General features: G+C 34.5%; 4 protein-coding genes across 4 annotated transcripts; all 4 read left to right on the top strand.

The window, feature by feature from the left end:
- Positions 1-5: 5 nt before the first annotated feature.
- On the top strand, positions 6-1,205 carry LOC147907836 (uncharacterized). Its single transcript, XM_087411791.1, has one exon. The coding sequence runs from the start codon at positions 6-8 to the stop codon at positions 1,203-1,205; it is 1,200 nt and encodes a 399-aa protein (XP_087267917.1).
- Positions 1,206-1,268: 63 nt separating this feature from the next.
- Positions 1,269-3,444, top strand: LOC147907835 (uncharacterized). Its single transcript, XM_087411805.1, has one exon. It carries the CDS (start codon positions 1,269-1,271, stop codon positions 1,821-1,823), a length of 555 nt encoding a protein of 184 aa, XP_087267931.1. The 3' UTR covers positions 1,824-3,444.
- A 17,251-nt stretch (positions 3,445-20,695) lies between these two features.
- LOC147907834 (uncharacterized) lies at positions 20,696-22,281 on the top strand. Its single transcript, XM_087411801.1, has one exon. It carries the CDS (start codon positions 21,555-21,557, stop codon positions 22,239-22,241), a length of 687 nt encoding a protein of 228 aa, XP_087267927.1. The 5' UTR covers positions 20,696-21,554; the 3' UTR covers positions 22,242-22,281.
- Positions 22,282-22,429: 148 nt separating this feature from the next.
- On the top strand, positions 22,430-22,879 carry LOC147907833 (uncharacterized). The gene has a single exon (XM_087412056.1). It carries the CDS (start codon positions 22,430-22,432, stop codon positions 22,877-22,879), a length of 450 nt encoding a protein of 149 aa, XP_087268182.1.

The following is a 22,879-nucleotide window of genomic DNA, read 5'->3' as shown; positions in this document are numbered from 1 at the left end:
TTAAGATGACTGATATCTTAAACATTAAAGATGAGCCGATCTTTGACGATCGCATCGTCAAGATTGAGACTCACACGTACAATCCGTTCGCTAATACAACATTTGGGTACAGTGACGAAATAAGAATACCTATACAGCAACAGGATCTGTACACACTGCCGTACAAAAGCTTTCTATATGTCGAGGGAAAACTGACGAAGAACAAAGCTGTCCAAGATGCTCATGTGGCATTGGCAAATAATTGTGTCGCGTTCATATTCGATGAGATTCGATATGAACTCAATGGTGTGGAGATTGATCGTAATAGAAATGTGGGTATAACTAGCACGCTCAAAAACTATGTAACAGTGTCATCCGACAGAAGCGTGATTCTACGGAATGCCGGCTGGGATGCGCAGACTACTGCAACCGGATATTTTAATTTCTGTGTACCGCTCTACGTACTGCTGGGATTTTGCGAAGATTACAAACGCGTGGTGATTAACGCTCGTCATGAGTTGATTTTAATACGAGCGCGCAACGACAACAATTGTCTGACGGGAGATCCGGTGGTAGAGCCAACGCTCGAATTATTCAAAGTACAGTGGCGAATGCCGCATGTGTTATTGAGCGAGATAAATAAGCTGTCGATGTTGCGCGCTTTGGAGAGCGAACGATATCTGAGCATGGCTTTTCGCTCGTGGGATTTGTACGAATTTCCACTCTTGCAGAGCACAACCAAATATTCGTGGGCCATCAAGACGGCTACTCAGCTCGAGAAGCCGCGCTACGTTATTTTCGCTATGCAAACAGGTCGAAAAAACATCATGTCCGAGGATGTAAGTCGATTCGATGACTGCAAATTAACCAATGCGAAACTTTACCTGAATTCGGAATGTTATCCGTACGATGACTTGAATCTGGATTTTGACAAAAACAGATGTGCGATTCTGTACGAATTGTACGCGCGTTTCTGCAAGGGCTACTACGGATACGAGTATCTCGAGCCGAGTCTCACCTTTACAACTTTTTTACGTTATGGTCCATTCGTGATCATCGATTGCTCTCGACAGAACGAATCAATCAAGAGTGGCACCGTGGACGTGCGATTAGACTTTGAATGTAAAGAGGATGTACCTGCAAATACAACAGCCTATTGTCTCATCATACACGATCGCGTGATTCAGTATAATCCATTGACCAACGTTATGCGCAAAATCACCTAAATGCACCTCTAACACGATAAGATCTACGATACGACCACAATCGACTGCAATCTTCTCGACAACATGCTCATGCCAACGTTCGTGGATCTGCAAGGATTCATCGTTTATAAGAAATTTAGCGTGAAGGAAGTGGCGGTGCTGAAACAGGGGACCGTTCTCACGCATTACATTTTTACGAGTCCTGTGCCATGGAAACTTTTGACAAGATCCGACAGGTTTTGCGCCTCCTGGTTGATTGCTTATCACCATGGATTGCAATGGGAAGACGGGACGATCCCGTACAACGAGGCGAAACGTCTGATCACAGCAGCTGTATTTGAAGATGATGCTATCGTGTACGTTAAGGGACGCGAAAAACGAACGTGGCTGTGGAACTTGCTTTTGGACGATGAGCGAGAACGCATTTACATTGAGACCCTGGATGCAGTTTACGAAGACATGGAATCTTTATCTAATCTAGATGTTACTAATATTATACGATGTGGACAACATGTTAAGAATTGCGCGTTACAAAATGTTTTGAAAATATATAACTGGTGGTTGCAAAAGAATTTTTTAAATAAAAATACATTAACATATTTATTATGTATTTCTTTTTCCTTCCTTTGTAATGTATAAACGTATGTATAAACGTACGTATGTGTGTATAAACATATATACGTATGTATAAACGTATCTGTGTATAAACGTATGTATAAACGTATGTATGTATGTATGTATAAACGTATGTATAAACGTATGTATAAACGTATGTATAAACATATGTATAAACGTATGTATAAACATATGTATAAACGTATGTATGTATGTATGTACGTGTGTATAAATGTATGTATAAACGTATGTATAAATTCGTGATAAAGAAAATATGTAGAAAGACTTGATAAAACGTGTCGCAACATGTTCGAAATTTTTGGAAAAGAGGGGGAGAACCTATCTTCTCTCATCGATTCCAGAAGTATTACCATTTACACGGATGCAATCAGTCTTACGATACCCGCTTATACGAACGGTCGAAAAAAAATGTACGCTAAAGAGAACAGTGCATCGTGTGATGTGAAGAAGGAATATAAAATGTAAGTTCCAACGTTCTATACATAAAAGAAACGTTTTTTAACATTATGTATGTACACAGTACGGAGCATCGTGCAGTGCGTTTACTGAGCAGACGTTACGATCTGACGAATACGGGCTACAAATTTTTGGAAATTGGAATCAACGTTGGCCCACCGAGTTACGTGGAGATCGTCCTTGGAGATCATCGCGGACACGAATTATCGCTATCTCTCGAAACATGGAAGAGTCTCTACGAGCAGCGAGGAAATATTTATAAGCTGTTTCGAAATGAATACAAGAATAATTTTATAAGCGTTGGACCGCTAATCATCAGTGTTTTCATGCTGAACTATGCTACGGTCGTACGTCTCGATTCTTCATCGGTACTCATTATGATGACCGAAACGTCGCTACGCCGTATGTTTGACTTTAACGGGTGTGTCGATGTAACATTTGAACGATTAGCTCGACTCATCAATACGGTAGATACCAAGTATACGCGATTCTCCAACATCGCATCTGAGAACATTATATGTGATAGCGACATTTTCAATGGACAGCAGCTCATTGATTGTGAACTGTTAGCTTTAGTTTTTAATAAGTACGAAAACCGATGTAATAAGATGTAAATAAAACATTTTTTGTTAGCCTTATTTCATGTGTATTGTCTTTTATTTCCCATCCTTTGCCTTGACGCGCTAGGAAAAATCATAAAAATTGAAAAAACTGTATCATACAAAAGAAACTCGTACTCTATTAATTCTTCCATCCTTTCTTCACTCATAGCACGCGCGCTCTATCTTTCTCTAACATGCAGGCCTTTATTATAAGCGATTCTCCAACATCGCATCTGAGAACATTATATGTGATAGCGACATCTTCAATGGACATCAGCTCATCGATTGCGAACTATTAGCTTTAGTTTTTAATAAGTACGAAAACCGATGTAATAAGATGTAAATAAAACATTTTTGTTCGCCTTATTTCATGTGTATTATCTTTTACTTCCCATCCTTTGCCTCGACGCGCCAGGAAAAACCATAAAAATTGAAAAACTGTATCATACAAAAGAAACTCGTACTCTATTAATTCTTCCATCCTTTCTTCACTCGTAGCACGCGCGCTCTATCTTTCTCTAACATGCAAGCCTTTATTATCGATACATTTTCAAAGAAAAGAAAAATATGTCATGGTCAAATTCAAACCTTTATTATCAATGCATTTTTAAAGAAAAACATGGTCTAATTTTGATAACAAAAAAAGGAGCTCTATTGTGTAGGAGCCCTATTGTGTAGGAGATTAGACCTTTCACCCTCTTTCCCCCGCGTTAGGTATTCCCCGCGCCAACAAGTACTTCCCCGCACCCCGCATTCCCCTCTAGCCCCATGGCTTAGAACCCGCCTAGTATATCTACTGTTATAATTTTATCATTACTTTTGATGTTACTTTTTTATGACGACATATGTCAAGATCAAGTTCATTGAAGATAAAAATTCTGATAGTATGTTTAGTCAATTACATTACTCAACATTACTTCCTTCACACACACAATGTTTTTTAAAGATACCCATCTCTTAGAAATATTTAATAATAAAAAGTAGTAATTAATTATTTATTTTAAGGAATTGTTGTTTACTATGTTTTTAAGACTCAAAATAATATTATGTATACATGTGTACAGATGGTACGGACAACATACAATACATATGTCGTCAAGGTCATGATCAATGATGGAAATGGCTCCCTTTTTATATGTTACCGAAAGGTCTTTAAGTGTTTCATACTGTAAACATTTTGACGCACAAAGTCAATAAAAATAGCTTACAAAATGAATACACATGTGTACACATTTATAATACTAACCCAATGATAACTGCAGAAATCAGAGCACTTAACGTAATTATGTATAGCGGATAAATATCCAGAAATGTTTTTAACGTCCGACGCCAAAATGTAGTTACGAAACAAAAAAATAAAATAAAATTAACACTTGCTGTGCCATAAAAAACGTATATAATCAATCCAATTATTATTCGAATTATCCAGTTACGTAGTCTTTGGTATTCTTTTGGCGCTCCGAGAGCTTCCAACGTGTCATCTACTATTGCAAGTTTATGTAAGCACATTTTCAAATCCTTTAAAAAAAATCGTATTAGTTGATTATGCGACACAGAACAAAATTATGTAATTTTATATTTAAAAATTGTAAAATTGAGTAAAAATTGTTGTTGCAATGTGTACAGGAAATGTGGCAGATAAAGAGTTATATTATAATAATATAAAGCATTAAAATTGATTATTAAAAAAATTAATTGTTAAAAAATTTTTTTTTCAATTTATTTTAATTCATTGCAAAACTCTATGAAAAAGATTATGTGTTAACAAAGTAATAGACATAAAGTATGATACAATTTGTTATAGTAGTTTGCAAATAGTTAGACATCAGCAAAACTGCTGTTACATAGCCTACCAAAACAACAAAAAACTAGGACTAAGCAACGAAGCAATGAATGATGAAGCAATAGTTAAAATCATATATATATATATATATATACGCACGCACACACACACACACAGGCGAAAGCACCTACACATATCCCAGTTACAGTCTCTCTTAAATACTGTGAGTGACGCAATGAGGTGACGCACGGACGTGATGAGTGAAACACGAGGCAACAGAACGAAAGTAGGGGGACAAAGAGGGAAAGGTTTTTATTGATATAGGAATAGAATTAAAATATTTGACTGAGATGTAGGAGAAAGAGGAACATAGTGGAATGATAAATAATCTTGGTACCTTGAATAGAGGATATAGAGGAGATATAGAGGAATATTGAAGCAAAAAAAAAAGAAAATGAGAAACAATATGGATGTAGAATAAAATGTTGCCATATCCTAAGTTAGCCAGATTTCTGGTAATACACAGATATATGGTCGTATTTACGAACACAATAAGAGAAACGGAGACAAGAATTTTGAATACACTGTACACGATATAGGAGTTATTGATTAAGAGCCGAAACGTAGACAATATCGCATAATCATAAAATAACGAAATAACGAGTAATTGAGAAGAGAGAAGTTTTTGAAAACAGGAAAGGATATGGCGAAAAAGATAAAAAAGACGTAGATGGGCGTAAGCAGCCCGACACTTGAAAAGCACGTATGACTCGAATATCCATGAAGAATCAACATGGACACCAAGAATCTTAATAAAGGAGAAGCGTGAAATTGGAATGGAATTAAGAGAAATATCGAAGGATTGAATACGGGATAATAATGTTGAGAAACCGAGAATTAGCAAGGATGATTTAGAGGAATTTAGATGCAGTGAATTATTAGTAGATTTGGCAATAAATTTTAGATTTTTATTTAAAACAGAACAAGTTGCAAAAGCATCGAATGGGTGAAAGAATTTGAAAAGAATTACGTCATCTGCATACATGAAGAGCTCAGAGAATAGAGAAATATTAGACGGATCAGATAAAAATATTAAAAATATTAAAATATTAAAATTCCGTGAATGGGATCCTGAGGTACTCCAGAAAAAACGGCACATGAATAAGAAAAAAGAAAAAAAAGAATTATATTTGAGGACTTTTTTGCTGCGATTTAAAAAACGAGCAAATTAGCGAGAGAGCCGAATGAGAGAGACTGCATAGCTTAAGTTTAACTAAACGTAGATCATGGTTAACATAGTATTGAAAGTCTTTTATGAAAACGTTTTATCATTTGGTATTTGCCTATAATTGTGAATTTAAGACACCGTTAATACTCTCAATTAAAAATATTATTAAACAAAAAAAAATTAATACTAAAAGAACAAGTATTATTATATTAAGACTAGGAGTACATTTCAAAATTTGTACCTTAAAACGACTGAAACAAATGAGAATTACTGTAATGCTAAACAACGGAAAGAAAACTGTTATGGATAAGACGTCTTCTTCCAATTCCCTGACGCATATTGGATAGTATAAGAAGTATGTAAGAAAGCTCCATTTGGCCAAAGCATATAGGTAAGAAAGATATCCTAGGTTGTCCACGAGGATATTCGAACATGTACAAATTGCAAAACGATCCAATGATCAATAATGGCGCCAGTGCTCTATCTAGCGTCTCTGCCATAGTTTCCGAGTAGTCGGCCGAGTATTTTAACTGAATTAATTCTTGCTGCACGAGGCACAAATACGTTTTAATATTTTTTACAAGATTTCCAGAAATAGTTTTCGCAGTTCCTCTAGGAACTTTGTGGAACTACACTGTAAGATATGTACACTGAGGGATAACGTATGTAAATGTTTATCAACAAGTGTTGAACAACAGAATATTGGACACACATAATCTAGATCTAGATTAGGTTGCCTTTCTTTTCACGGAATTTTTATTTATGGATACGTAGATTGAGGCCACTAGATGTGGATCACTCTTGAAAGAATAATTCATATTTCATATTTTATATTTTTATAAAGATTACATTATGGATTTTATTTTACTTCGATACTGTTTTATACGTTTTAATGATGATAATTATTGTACATAATGACAATTATTCACAATTAGTCTCCACTTATTGCGAATTAATTTACCAAACGTTTTATCTTTCTGGGATTTAATTTCATCTAAATATGATATCAACTTTTTTCATTAAATCTATTGCTACTTACTCCTGTAAAAGCCGTACGGCAATTCTTATGATATTACACTTTCTATGAATTTTGTATCCTGGTTTATGTCTCACGTTTTGTTAGTTAACGATATTAATAATTAAATGTGCAACGCTATTGCTAATAAGTAAAAAAAAATTGACATTTGAAAAGCAAATGCTAAGAATCTTGTGGTATTCATTAGTTGATATATAAAAAATACTATAATTATTTAAATATAATGTGTGATTCCGAAATAGTGTCTGATCCGCATTTAATGCTTTTAATGCTCTATTATTACAAGGTACAAATGATTGTAACATTTGGTCTTATACTAAGTACAAACGTGCTTATTACTGGATGCTTTTTACTTACATGGCTGCTAACGATACGTGGCGACTTAAGTTGAAGCTGACAACTTTAATAAAATATTTGATGTATTGAAGATATGTGAAATTATAATGCTCTTTGTAATGTAAAGATAAGTACAATTATTCTACTCTAATGATAATATTATTTATTAATGTAAACATAAAATGTCATGTTAATTTTACTATTATTTTTTATTTTTATTCTCAAAATATTTATATATACATACACACAATTTTATGTATTTACATGTATACACATATATACACTACTTATAAATATAGTATTTATTTTTCTAAAGTAAAATGTTAAACTAAATATGCTGCAAATAAAATTTGATTTCGGCTAATTGTTTTGCCTTCTCTCTCTTTTTTTTAATTCACTGTAAAAATTCAGATATATTATTAATAAACACGCACAAGATATCATAGGAACCGTCCTATATCTATACATATGGATGGATTGTAAAATGATAGAAAAGAAGCTAATATATAAAAATATAACGAACTTATTATGAGATATAATGAAATTATGTTTTATGTAATGTAAATTAATGAAGCGAATAATATAAATATAAAGGAAAGTCGCAGATACTGTTATAGATTTCCTAAAGCGACACTTTTCATTTCTCAGAAACTAACTACTGCACTTTATTTAATATTGCTAACCGAAATATGATCTGTTAAGTTAATTAAAAAATTGTAAACACATAATAGGTATATTTTTGATTTGTTGTTATTCAAAATCAGTTAAAAACGAATTCCATGAATGCGAAAATAAAATTCTTACGCATTTTCTTTTGCAAATAATTTAAATAACAGTGACTGTATTATTAATAATATTACATCGTTTTAAATGCTTGTAATTTCCTAAATTAATTTTATTTATATTATTTTTTCTCTCTTTTTTATAATACGATTTAATAAATATAAAATTAGAGTGCAATGTAAACCGGCACATGTCTGGTGTTAAATATACCATGAATTAACTTAATTTTCGTAATGTTGCTTTATAATGCCAAATAATGGTACTATATCCAAACAATGGTACATATAGTATATAAGAAACTATCGCGTTATATTTACATCTGGCATAACAGCATAAAGTAATTACGCATATAATTTAGCAAAAATGTTTTATATCGAAGTGAAAAAATTCTGGGAAATCTTATATACATTTACATATAGGTATTTTATACAGATAATTTCTGTAAAAAAAAATGAATAGGAATATGTGGCATATATTATATTACTGTGTCAGTTTTGGAAGTTATTTTATCGAATGCTTATTTTTGCTTATGTTACGAAAAAATTGATTATTACATAATTACAAATAATATTAAACTGTTATAATATAAACTGTTTATATTATCAGATAGAAAACACTTTTTAGTTCGTATTTATGTATTTAAAGTTCATTTTTATCTTTTGTTTAATTAAGAAATATTGTCTAAAAATAAAATAGTATGGCGGTATCGGCAACCTTTCCCTAAAGGTATAAAATAATATTACCGTTATATTAGAGGAAACCAAAGTTTTGAAACTGGTTGACACAGATTTAATTTTCAACAAGCTAATAACTCAATCAAGTATTCTCTTTTTACTGTAGAGTGCTGATTAAATTGCGAAAAATGTTCTGCACTAAAAACGTATTTGTTACTTACATTGTTATAGTTTTTGCCAAACATAGTTAAGACAATAAAAAAGACGTTACTTCGTAATTTCATTTTTGCAGACGCGTACTTTAAGACAAAGTTTATTAAATTAACTTATTTGAATGTTTGGTTCCAAATGTTTTAAAATTTAGCAATTTTTATTTCTATCTTAGATGGTACGGAATTAAAGCATTTGTTCAATAATAAACATATTATTAAAACATTTACTAAATAAAAATGTAATGATTCTTATTGCTGAGTCAGAATTGAGATTTTCTTGAATCATATACGAATTTTATGTTCTTATTTATATTTTGTAAATATATAAAATATCCTTTCAAAACAAAATGTTATAAACATGTACGTATATAAGCAATTTATGTATTTTATATTTTATATAAAAGGATTTAATACTTTATAAAGGATTTAATTTATGTTGTATTACATTTTATTATATTATTCTTTGTACATTATAATTCTTTTTTTGTTTTCTATAATTCGATATTAAAATATATTGCATGAAAAATAATAAATTGTATGTAAACATGAAAATCCAGCAAGCACAAAGTTAAACGTACCGTGTCTCTTAGGTATAATTTGTCACATTACAATAAAATTGTAATATAAGGTGTAGTAACAAGATATCCATTATTTTTGCATGAAATTGAAGGCTTTATTTAGTATCGTTAGAATGATCCAATTTAGGTCAAATATGCACCCTTTTGTTCGATAACTTGTTGCCATTTTGAAGGTAATTCCATTATGCCTCTCTCATAGCAACCCTCGTTCCTATTGGCAAAAAACTGGGACAGTCGATTTTCAAAAGCTTCTCTTGAGGCGAATTTTTCACCAGCAAAATCATTCGCCATAGATAGGAACAGGTGGTAATCACTTGGAGCCAGGTCCGGACTATAAGGTGGATGCATAAGAACCTCCCAAACAAGCTCCCAGAGTTTCTGGCGAGTCACTATCGATGTGTGTGGCCTTGCGTTGTCCTGATGGAACACAATTCCTCTCCTATTGACCAACGCTGGCCGCTTCTGGGCGATTGCTACCTTCAGACGGTCCATTTGTTGACAGTACAGGTCCGAATTAAGAGTTTGGCCGCAGGGGAGCAGCTCATAATAGATTCCCTGCCAACCCCACCAAACACACAGCAAAACCTTCCTAACCGTCAATCCTGGCTTAATCACCGTTTGCGCCGGCTCACCGCGTTTCGACCACGATCGTTTTCGCTTGATGTTGTCATAAGTGACCCACTTTTCATCACCAGTCACCATCCACTTTAGAAATGGGTTGATTTTGTTGTGATTCAGCAGCGATTCGCAGATGGAAATTCGGTCCATGAGGTTTTTTTGCGTCAATTCGTGTGGCACCCATACATCGAGCTTCTTTTTGTATCCAGCCTTATTCAAGTGGTTCCAAACGGTTTTTTATGCAATGTTTAGCTCCTGGGCAATCGAAACAGTGCTTACATGATGATCGGACTCGACGATTTCCATTATTTTATTGACATTTTCGACAATTGGCCTTCCATAGCATGGTGCATCTTTGACATCAAAATTACCGGAACGAAATCGACGAAACCAAAATTGTGCGTGATTGGCTGTTACAGTATCAGGATCATAAACACTATTCACATTTTCAGCCGCCTGGCTTGCGTTTTCGCCTTTATCGAAGAAAAACTGTAAAATATGGCGTATTTTCTTTTTGCTGGTGTCCATCTTTGACGCGCAATCAAACAATACTTAGTCAAGCAATCACAAAACTGTCTGAGAAGGTTTTTTAGTACGAAATCTTATCTTTCTAACGCCATCTAGCGTAACCCGATCGCACTTATCCAACGCGAGATACAGATTACTAAAGCCATCTATTGGAAAAATAATGGATTTCTTTTTACTACACTTTATATAATACGTTTTATTACAGTTATTTTATAACTTGGTGTTTAAAATAAAAAAGTGGCTCGCTGTTAAAAATCAAATGATGTTAATTTGATATATTAAGATATATATTTTAATATATATTATATATATTTTATAGATATTTTAATTCACTATAGATATTTTAATTCACGAATTTTTAAAATAAAATTTCTAATAGCGCGGGTTGATCAGTTTTATGAATTATTGTATATATATAACTTTATATACAATATATAGTATATATATTTTTAACATAAGATTTTTAGAAGTAGAAAATCTATAAAGTGGTCTGTTCTGTAAGCGTGGAGTCGCTCTCACACTCAGTATTTTGCGCCGACAAGTTCAATTCACAATGATCATTATTCTTCTCGCAAGCCTTCTTCGCCTGTTCTAAAAGACTTTGCGCCATTCTACCGGTCTTTTCCATTTGCGAAAAGTAATCATTTGGTTTATCGTGTAACAGCTCATATGGACAACCAAATTCCTATTGACATGACAATTTTAATTATCAAATGCATATAAAGACTTTCCTCCAGGATATTACAAAATTTTCCAAAAAAAAGCTTGATTATTCTTTGCATACGTAATATTGAATTTTCAGGAAAAAGTATGTTGCTAAATCGATTTTAAATTCTCTGAATAATTTGAAGTAAATTTTCTTTCTAAAGAGTAAAAATTAAGTTGGTCTTGAACAAGAATATCCTAATATTCAATCTTAAAGAAATGAAATTTCATTTTTTAAAATAAATTTTATATTAAATATCTTTCAGCGTGTACATATATACAACACATGTTTAAACTTTATTTACTGAATTATTTACACATGCATATATTAAGGTTCGGAACGTGATGTGTTTCGGTTGAGCTTTCTTTCTGCTCGGATGTCGGAACGACAAGCGGCAATCTCGTAGCAAACGTAGCATATATAATAAATGAAATTTTCGAATACACTTTGCTCTTATACTAAAGCTCGTAACTTGTTTCTGCAAGCATAGTTGTTCTTTGAGGTTTTCTGTAAATCGCTAGCTACTTATGCAAGGTCTGAAATTATTGTATACAGCACATTTTTGACTCGACTCGGATGTCGAGTCTTAGTAAGAAGCGCCGTTCCTCCTATCGGTCGCGCGCAAACAAAGTAATATTGCTATTCAACTATAGAAATGGATTGAACCATTGTAAATAAACCAGCAATATATTATCAGCCGGAAATGCCATGATAATATATTTTTGTATATATAGAAATATATATCAGGATCGTTGTTTAGAGAAGGAATCGTGCGTCCTTGCTGCATCGACGATGATGCCAGAATCGATAGAAATCACATTCTTGAATTGCAGAACGAATTATTGAAACAGAAGTACGACAGAGTGAGACAGAGAAAAAACGAAAAAGGATGGAAACTCCGATTGTAATCGGTGAGACTCCGCATGCCGAGCTGGGCTCGTCGAACGAAACAGCGAGTCTATCCTTCAGAGTCTCTCTCTCTCTCTCTCTCTCTCTCTCTCTCTTCCTCTCCTCTCTCTCCTCTCCTCTCCTCTCCTCTCCTTTCCTCTCCTCTTCTCTCTCTCCTCTCCTCTCCTCTCCTCTCCTCTCCTCTCCTCTCCTCTCCTCTCCTCTCCTCTCCTCTCCTCTCCTCTCCTCTCCTCTCCTCTCCTCTCCACTCCTCTCCTCTCCTCTCCTCTCCTCTCCTCTCCTCTCCTCTCCTCTCCTTTCCTCTCCTCTCCTCTCCTTCCCCCCCATCTCTCTACGGTCGCTTATTTCTAGCGACCGAAAATGCTCTTTCTGGAAAATTTCGGCCGCTCAATGTGTGTAATTAAGAGGAGAAGGAACATTATAGATAACATATAATTTTTAATAAATTATGCTAATCCTATATCCCTCCAATTTATGTATAATAGCAAAATAGCAAAAATAATTTCAAAACACGATAATTTACGGGATATTGATATTTCTATGATTTTCCATGAGCCTTATATACCACGTTCATAGAAATGATTTGCAAGACCTCGGCGTGGTCTCACGCGTAACATGCGAGATCTGAATGTTAGAGATCTCATGATCAATTCCTTTTTTCTTTTTCCATAATTTTTTTTTTTTTAAATAAGTGACATTGTTAACAAACATATATTACAGGCTAAATATATTTTTATTTAATTATTGAAATTATGTGTATTTCTAAACGTTTTAATTTACCTTTAGAAAAAATCCAAAAAAAAATCATGTTTCTGTAATAATGTTAGGTCGATCAGTACTTTCTGTGAAATGTTTTTTTATAATTATCATCCGAAAGAAAATTCTGATAATCAATCAAATCGCAAAAGTACGATTAATATAATTATAAGGATGATTAATATAATTATAAGGATGATGTCAATATAATTTTATAATTAACAAATCAAAAAGCCTTTATATGTGCCTTTATATGCAACATACAAATAAGTTTTTATTTATCTATTAAAGTGATTCGGTATTCTCCCTATAGTTATTGGAATACATGTTAAATTTTTGGTCGACTTTTGAAGCGTCGCCTTCTTTTCCCCCGCCGCCGCTGCTCAATGCTCGACGGCTGAGCTGCTCCGGATCGCACGCGGATGTGTATCTCAGGAGCGTTGCACTAAGAAATATGCTCCGTATCTTCTAGCAAATTATCAATCCTTTACTTTCCTTAGTCTTCTGTGATGTCTTCTTTCAACATGCCTTCTTTATTCACATGTTGAATAAAGAAGACATCACGGAGTTATTGAAGTTGAATCATTTCAGTTTAAAATTACGCATCTCGTTCTGTATCGACTCTTATTAGTCTTAAATTGATATTATCAGTATTCTACATTAAAAGATATTACATTTTGTGGCACATAAGCGTGGTCAGTAACTCTTTGAAAGAAAATCGAATGTATCAATATAATGTATAAAAATAATAAAGTAAATATTTTAAAAGTACATAATATTTAATAAAATGTATATACTTATTAATATGATGTTCAATCACTATTATTAAGAAAATAACAATTATGTAAGAAGAAAAATATTTTTATGATAATTTTCATGCTAAAATGTTGTCATGATAATTTTCATGTTGGAAAGTATGATAGCAGCATGTTTCTTATACTGTGACGCTCCTGAGATGCACGTCCGTGCGCGATCCAGCGGTTCAGCCATCGACTGTTGAGCGGTTGTAAAGGAAAAATAGGCAGCACTTCAGAAATTGGCTCGAAATGTGTAACTAGTTCTGAGCACACTAAAGTACACATATAATTTCTATAATTTTATAAAAATATATTTGGAGTAATATGTTCATTTATAACGTTATTTGTTTAAAAAAAAATTAAGAAAAAAAGGAAAAAGCAGGATTGAACATAGGATCCTCAACATTCTGATCTCGCACCTAACGCCCGAGACCACGCTGAGTTTTTGCAGACCGCCTCTATGAACGTGGTACATAAAATACACGGAAAATCGTAAACTATATCTCGTTAACTATCACGTTTTGAAATCATTTTTGCTATTATATATTAATGAGAAAGATATATGATTAACTCTTTCACTAATATCGTGTGAGACTCGTGGTAAAGAAATCGGGCCAAACATAAGCATCATTGATGAGAGCCGTGGTATGTCTATCGGGTCAAACATAAACAATATGTTCCAGGCTGTTAATTATGGCACGCGCCATCGTAACTTAAATCGTAGGGCAAAGGATTAATATAATTTAATAAAAATTATGTATTGTCTAGAATGTCTCTTTCCTCCTTATGATACACGCCAAGCGGCCGAGATTGTCGAGAAAATATTTTCGGTCGCTAGAAATAAGCGATCACAGAGAGAAGGACAGAGACAGATGACTCATTGTTTTGCTAGCGGGCCCAGTTCCGCGTGGAGACTCACCGATTACAATCTTCTATCTGTTTGTTTTTTCTCTGTCTCGCTCTATTGAAATAACAGAAATTGAAAGAATTTTAAATCACGAACACGGTTGCCAGTTCTCCGTTTTTTTTTTTTGACAGACTTCGGTTTCTTGGACTAATATTCAATACTCCAGCAGATGTGAAAATCTCCAATTTTTGTCGTCTGCTGGAGTATTAAATATTAGTCCAAGCAACCGAAGTCTGGCAAAAAAAAAACGGAGAGCTGGCAATCGTGTTTGTGAATTAAAATTCTTTCATTTTCTTTTTATTAAATTATATTAATCATGTATCTTTCTCATTAACGTAGCAAAAATGCAAATGCAAAAATGATTTCAAAACTATATGTATCGCGTTCGTCCAGGTGATCTGCAAGAACTCAGCGTGGTCTCGGGCGTTGCGTCCAATCAGAATATTGGAGATCTTATGTTCGATTCTGCTTTTTCCTTTTTTAATTTTTATTTAATAAATAACGTTATTAATAAACATATTACTCCAAATATACTTTTTATAAAATTTCAAAAATTATATACGTGTATTTGAATGTGCTCGAAATTAGTTGCGCATTTCGAGCCGATTTCTGAAATGCTGCCTACTTTTCCTTCACAATCGCTCGACGCTTGACGGCCGAACCGCTCACGCGTGGACGTGTATCTCAAGAGTGTTATAGTATAAGAAACATGCTGCGACCATACCTTCCAACAAATTGTCATGAAAATATTTTCCTTCCTACATAATATTGTATTTTCTTAATAATGGTGATTGAATATCATATTAATAACTTAATGCATTTTACTAAATGTAATGTACTTTTAAAATATTGCTTTATTATTTTTATGATACATTCAGTTTCAAAGAGTTACTGATCACATTTTTATGCCACAGAATGTAATATAAAATTTTACTTTACCGCATCATACATCTGGTCATCTATTTGTATTTTTTTTTAGTGGAATAAATCTGGAGAAAACATTTAAATGACGTATCAATAATAGAACTTCAAAGATAATAGAGAGTCTTTTTACAATAACGTGGATTTAGATACGGTGAACGCCTTTTCTTAATTAGACGCTAAGGAAAAGATAATGTGATCATGATATCGATTATGTATCTTTTTTCTTAGAGTGATAAATAACAATTTTTTGTATGTATGTGTGTATATATATATATATATATATATATATATACATACATACATATATCATTTTGCGTGACGCTATATGTGTAGAAAACAATGGCGTTATACGAATCAATCAGTTGTAACCAGTATGACCCGCGTTCACAGTATCATTGCCGCACAACAGTACTGTCAATGTAGTGTAGTGTACTAGTGTTCTACACACAACCATATATGTGTGTGTGTGTGTGTGTGTGTGTGTGTGTGTGTGTGTATATGTGTGCATATGTGTGTATATATATATATATATATATATATATATTTATATAGTGTTTTTGTCCACAAAATAGAAAAAATAGTAGCAGAATATTGTCTGTCTTTGATAAGAGAAAGTTATGGGTGCTTTATAACAAGCGACTCAGTCAATGTCAACAATACAGTACAATATCTCATCCTTGTATTATCGAACAAGATTGTAATGATTCATCGTGTCGCACTGTGTCTCTTGTTGGAAGGCACTCTAGAAGGCCAAAATTGGTTATTGTGATGTGTGTTTCTTGTTGGCACCCTATAAAGCTAGAATGAAAAATGTTAGCATCTTTATGTTATTCGTGAAAATATCACTTTTATCATACAAGTGATATGATTAAATTTATTGTTATAAGTATATATGTTGTATATATATATATATACAACATATAATACATTACATAGTCAATAGTCACATGCATAATTTTTGTACGATGCTGTACGTTTATGAAATGTAGGTAAGTATATCATATTCAAAGTGTTTTAGCAAATATTAGGTGTTGGAATTAATTCGTAGCGTTTTACAAGTGATGGGAAGTACTTTCATTAATGTATTTTTTAATGCTCATGTGAAATAAATAACATTCTTTCATTTAAAAACGCTACGAATTAATTCCAACACCTAATATATACACTTACAGGTCAATGTACGTTGACTAACAGCAAGTTACAATAAGTATATTTTTACTAAATGAACACTCTGACTTAGATATATTTTCGGATGCAACCATGTATTTGAAATACATGTATACACGTGTAATGTAATAGCACTTTTTCCTTTATTCCCAATGTCATTTTAACTTAGGATGTAACATGTATTGTCAGTACGTAAATACATTGCACATACATATGTAACTATTCCATCTCTTTTTATTATTTAATGGGCCTTTTACAATTATAAGCCATAAATCAGCCATAAATAAGAAGTAAAACGCTAAAAATTGGCTGTGATTGATCAATTTTTAGCTTCTGACTTCTGATTTGTAACTAATGTGTTATTGTAGAAGGCCCATAATAAAAAGAGATAGAAGTTACTCATACTTAGCTTTTCATGCAGATATAATATAGACACAGTCTATTAGTGAATATTAGAATTATATTTTATGTGCATTATGATGTGTACACACATTATAAAATATATTTCTAATTCATATTCACATATGTGTGTAGCTACTTCATCTCTTTTTGTTACGTATAACAAATAGATGTACTGATGTCCTCTTTTTTCTACGTTTAATAAAAAGAAATATTTTTTTTTATGATCAAATATTAGTGATATATACTTTTATATTTTCAATATCAGAATATACAACGAACATAAATCAAAGCTAACGATAGTCAAACGCAGATGATCAGACGTAACATCTTAAAAAAAATAATCAAATTACGAATCCTCTGATAAATCCTCATTTTATGTATGTGTATATATATATATATATATATATACACGCATTATATATATATATATATGTGCGAGAGAGAATCAGAGCGAGAGCGCTGACGTGAAATTTTAGAGTGATGCGGCATTTGTCTAACAATGTTTCTCACTAGTTCAGATCCGGCTCGAAGGACCAGAAAATGTGCGAGAATGCACCGCGCGGAAAGGTTCGAGTGAGAGAACGGCACACAGTTGATATGATGCATGACAGTAAAGAGAACTTCGTTCCTTTTAATTTAACAAAAGAATTTTCTTTAATATGATCAGTTACAGAGTCAAAAAATATAATTAATTAAATATTAGATTAACAAACTATCAAATGCGGTCACCCTTTCCAAAATTGTATTTGGAATCGCGGTGATGGAAAATCTCGGCTATTTTCTCGGAAAGATTCGTTTTATAGCGGTTTTCACTAAGCGGTTAGCACGGCGGTTTTACGAAGCGGTATAGTAGCGAGACTATGATTCTAAGAACTCGAAGAACTTTTAGAAGTAAGAACTCTAAGAACTCTAAGCGGTGTAAACGGTGTAAGCGGTGTAAACTATCTAAACAATCTGCCCGGGAGGAACGGCGAGATTGAAGCATTTATTGCTTTCGGTCTGGGCTTTCTTCTTGGGAGAAATCCAATTAAATTTTGCCACAATCGTAATTATCACGTGGCATTGGTTGTACAAAATTGATTGGCGCTTTCGATTCTTTTCCAACGACGTTCAACGTAACAGTCATGCGCGACAGAAAATCCGTACGCGGGATTGGTGACAGCGCGTGACGTATTCGTCGGAGCGCGGTGCTCGCGTGCGCGAATTGTTCTAGAACTTTCGATGGTCCATTGCCGGTGCCTGTTTGCGTATACCGAATTGTTTTGAAAAGACTAAAGAACAATGAATCCCTGACTTTGACGAGGCTTAATGTCAGGCTCGAGATGAAATCGCGAGCTCGCCTTGTGCGTGCGTTCAATAACAATTACTGTCGGTTGACTGAAGGAATTCTTACCTTTTTTTCGAATTACCGATCTCAAACAATATATATTTTATATATGTATACAATTTTAATATTGCACATTTAAACACAGAGAATGCATAAACAGCTTAGCATTGATAACTTCTACCTGCAACGTATGTATAATATATTCACACATTATAGTACATATATGCAATATTGTACAATATTGCCTATGTGTGTATTATATTTAAGTACATCACTAATATTTTAACATGATTAACTTCTACATATTTTTATTAAATATAGCAAAAAATGGTATAACTATGTATATTATATGTGTAATATATCTATATATAGCTAATACATATCACATCCTGACCTAAAATGACATTGTACGACAGGAAAAATGCTATTCTATAGGCCCATGTGTCAATGTATACTGTCAATACTGAAAATCTATTGTTACGTATTTTCAGTACTCGCAGTGAATATCGAAATACAGTTGTAGTATCACTTTTTCCTATGATCAATATCATTTAGGATTTAGTCAAGATGTAACATATATTATTGTCAATATATGGAACGTGTTTCGTATATATATATATATATATATATATATATATATATATATATATATACGTATATATATATTTATATATTTATATTTATATATATATATAAAAATGAATACGACATTGCACATACATAATGTAACTCTTTTTACTCTGTCTAATAAAAAGAGATAGATACTTATAATACTTATACATTACTATGACATTAATATGTCGACTATATATCTAATATAGAAAATTGTATGTACATTATATTATGATAATTCTAACATTGTTGTAACATATAACAAAACATTATTAGTGAATATAAATTATTGTTTGAGATCGGTAATTCGAAAGAAAAGCAAGAATTCTTTCAGTCGACCGACATTAATTGTCATTGAACGCACACATAAATTGAGCTCGTGATTTCATCTCGAGCATGATCTTAAAACCTCGTTAAAATCATCGATTTGGCGTTCTTTGTTCTTTTTAAAAAACAAAGACTGTTCAACAAAAACTGTTTCGTTACACGCAAACAGGCACTGGTAACGGACAATCGAAAGTTCTAGAACAATTCAATTCGCGCACGCGAGCGCCGCGCTCCGACGAATACGTCACGCGCTGTCACCAATCCCACGTACGGATTTTCTGTCGCGCATGACTGTTACGTTGAATGTCGTTAGAAAAGAAGCGCCAATCAATTTTGTACACCTAATGCCACGTAATAATTACGATTGTGGCAAAATTTTATTGGATTTTTTCCCAAGAAGAAAGCAATAAATGCTTCGATCTCGCCGTCCTCCTTCTTACTTCTAAAAGTTCTTAGAGTTCTTAGAGTCGTAGTCTCGCTACTATATCGTAAAATCGCCGTGCCAACCGCTTAGTGAAAACCGCTATAAAACGAATCTTTTCGAGAAGTGCCGAGAAAATCGCTGAGATTTTCCATCACCGCGATTCCAAATACAATTTGGTAAAAGTAACCGCATTCAATAATTATAATTATATTTTACATGTATTATAATGTACATATACACAATAATGTACCCAAAATAAAATTTTAATATTGCATATATCATTAATTCACTAACATGTCTTCACTAATATGTCAATAATAGTATAATATTTTTTGTGTTATTGTGTATATACACATATATTTTAATACACATAAAATGTAATTCGTATTCATGAATGTCTTTTTATATACAACGTTAGAATTACATTTTATATATCATTATACACATTATAATATAAAATTTTAATATTACATAAAAATGGACATAGAGAATATCTGCATGAATATATATATTATATATATATCCATATATATATATATTATGATATTCATTTATGATAATATATTATCGTAACCTAAAATGGCATTGGATGTAAGAAAAAAGTGCTATTACGGCTTCGTATCGATATATCTATTAATTAAAAATCTGTATTTTATGTATATTACAGACTTTTAGTACTGGTGATATATATATTAGAACACGGCCTACATGGCATGTGTATATAATACAACTAAATATGTGTATAATGCAACTAAATTTCTAAAGTCCGATTCTACAAATATAAGATTAACTTCAATTATGTTTATTTTTTTTTTAATTCTAAAATTGGAAAATTTTCCAAAATAAATCTTACATTGTGGAACCGACCCTAATACACGTCCCTGTTAAGATGGTAATGTAGGAAACGGAATAAAAATATCGATAATTAATCGATCGAATTTCCTGCATGATCATATTAACTTCAGAGGGCGTAAGCAGCTTATATATTGTGGCGTTGCGAGCGTTAGTTGCGGCGCTGCGAACGTTTGCTGCGGCGCTGCGCGCGTCCGTCGCGACGCTGATACGGTCGTTCTTTCCATGACTCTTCCCATTCTCTCTCCGGCGTCATGGCGTGCCGCATGCAGACCTCGTGTAAGTCTCTGCGATAGTCAGTAAGTTAGAACTCGGACGCTAAAGCTCCGAATTACTTTGTGTATTCCGCGAGGCCGATACCGATCATTATTCATGTCCGCGATAATTATTAGCGTCGTCAGATAAATTCTTAGAGTGTATTTTCATAGTTCTAGTATTGTAACTCCGCGACACGATGCCGGTATCCGTGCCGACTTACACACGCAATCACGTCCCTACTTTCTAATCAACATTTGTATTCAGTATTTAATTAATTAGGCATTAAGTGTGTATTAAAACGCCTCATGGCATAAAATCAGAAGCAGTGCGTAGCGCTCATTCTCAACCTAACTTTTTCCCGCCATACGTCCTTCGCCGTGGTTGGTAACCACCGGCGCCATATTGCGTAGCACGCGATCCAATAGCCACAAACTGGTGACCCCGACGTGATCGCGCGGTGTTTTTGCTGTTATTTGCGCGTGTGTGACTTCGTGTGTTCGACCTTACGCGCGCATCTAAATAAACCGCCGACATGCTTGGTGGCTCTAGCGATTCCCCGGCGTGCAATCCGGACGGCGGCGCACCATCGCGTATTATCGAGATACCCGCGCTTTCGCGAGTCGGTATTAGGTCCATACCGTTCTGGAAAAAAAAACCAGATCTTTGGTTCGTGCAAATGGAAGCTCAATTCCTCACCGCAGGCATAACGGTAGACGACACGCGGTATAATTACATAATACAATGTCTCGACGACGATTCCTTGACCGAAGCTAGTGATATCATACTTAATCCGCCCGCGATGGACAGATACGCCGTGCTAAAAGACAGGTTATTGAGAAGCTTCGCGGACAGCGCCGATAAAAAATTGCGCAAATTGTTAAACGAAGTCGACCTAGGCGACCGTCGCCCGTCTCAATTGCTCCGCCGCATGCGGGATCTCGCGCAAAATGGCGCATCGGAAGAAGTATTGAAATCGTTGTGGCTGCAGCGCTTGCCGCAACAGGTACAGGCGATATTAGCATCCAGCAAGCACGAGCTGGAGGAACTAGCGCAATTAGCGGACCGAATCACGGACGTGCTTAGTCCCAGCGCCATGGCCGTCGCAACGGTTGCGCCGACGAACAGTAACACTAAAGACGCACAAATATCCGCGCTTACTGAACAAGTAACTAAACTAGTAGCTCATTTATCGCGCGAGAGGTCGGCGGCCCTCGCATAATTCGCGTCGTAGAAGCCGCTCCAAGTCCCAGCCCACGAGCAAGCCGTGCTGGTATCACCAACGCTTCGGCGACAGAGCGCTCAAATGTACGCAACCGTGCAGCTGGAAGCCGACGGCGTCAACGGAGAAGGAAAACTAACAGCCGAACTATCCCCGACGGCAGTTCGGCGGCGGTGAATCGCCGTTTAATGGTGCGTGACCGTGTCACCGGCACCAATTTCCTGGTGGACACGGGCGCCGACGTCTCGACCGTACCCGCCTCAAGGCGCGACCTTGCGCACTTAAATAAGCAGGTACTCTACGCTGCGAATGGTACGATCATCTCGACGTACGGGCAGAAGCTACTCCGGCTCGACCTCGGATTCCGCCGAGTGTTCCAGTGGCCCTTCATCATCGCAGAAGTGGACACCTGCATAATCGGCTCGGACTTCCTGGCGCGCTACAATTTGCTGCCTGACATCCGGCATAAGAGGCTTATCGATGGCGACACGCTCTTCAAGATTAACGCACAGCTCGTCTATAAGACAGTACCAAAGCTGACAGCCTTCGCCGACGACTGCCCTTTTAAAGAATTACTAAGAGAGTTTCCAGAGATCACTCGAACATCGGGTACGCACAAGCCAGCCGCACATGCGTAG

Source organism: Acromyrmex echinatior, chromosome 12, assembly GCF_024713525.1.
Source record: "Acromyrmex echinatior isolate Ae372 chromosome 12, ASM2471352v2, whole genome shotgun sequence".
NCBI classification, from domain to species: domain Eukaryota; kingdom Metazoa; phylum Arthropoda; class Insecta; order Hymenoptera; family Formicidae; genus Acromyrmex; species Acromyrmex echinatior.
Note: the sequence above shows the minus strand (reverse complement) of the source record. Positions and strands in the feature narration are given on the sequence as shown.

What these genes read in the sequence shown, in the direction of transcription:
- LOC147907836 (XM_087411791.1), top strand. Translation starts at nt 6, where the DNA reads ATGACTGATATCTTAAACATTAAAGATGAGCCGATCTTTGACGATCGC.
- LOC147907835 (XM_087411805.1), top strand. Translation starts at nt 1,269, where the DNA reads ATGCTCATGCCAACGTTCGTGGATCTGCAAGGATTCATCGTTTATAAG.
- LOC147907834 (XM_087411801.1), top strand. Translation starts at nt 21,555, where the DNA reads ATGCTTGGTGGCTCTAGCGATTCCCCGGCGTGCAATCCGGACGGCGGC.
- LOC147907833 (XM_087412056.1), top strand. Translation starts at nt 22,430, where the DNA reads ATGGTGCGTGACCGTGTCACCGGCACCAATTTCCTGGTGGACACGGGC.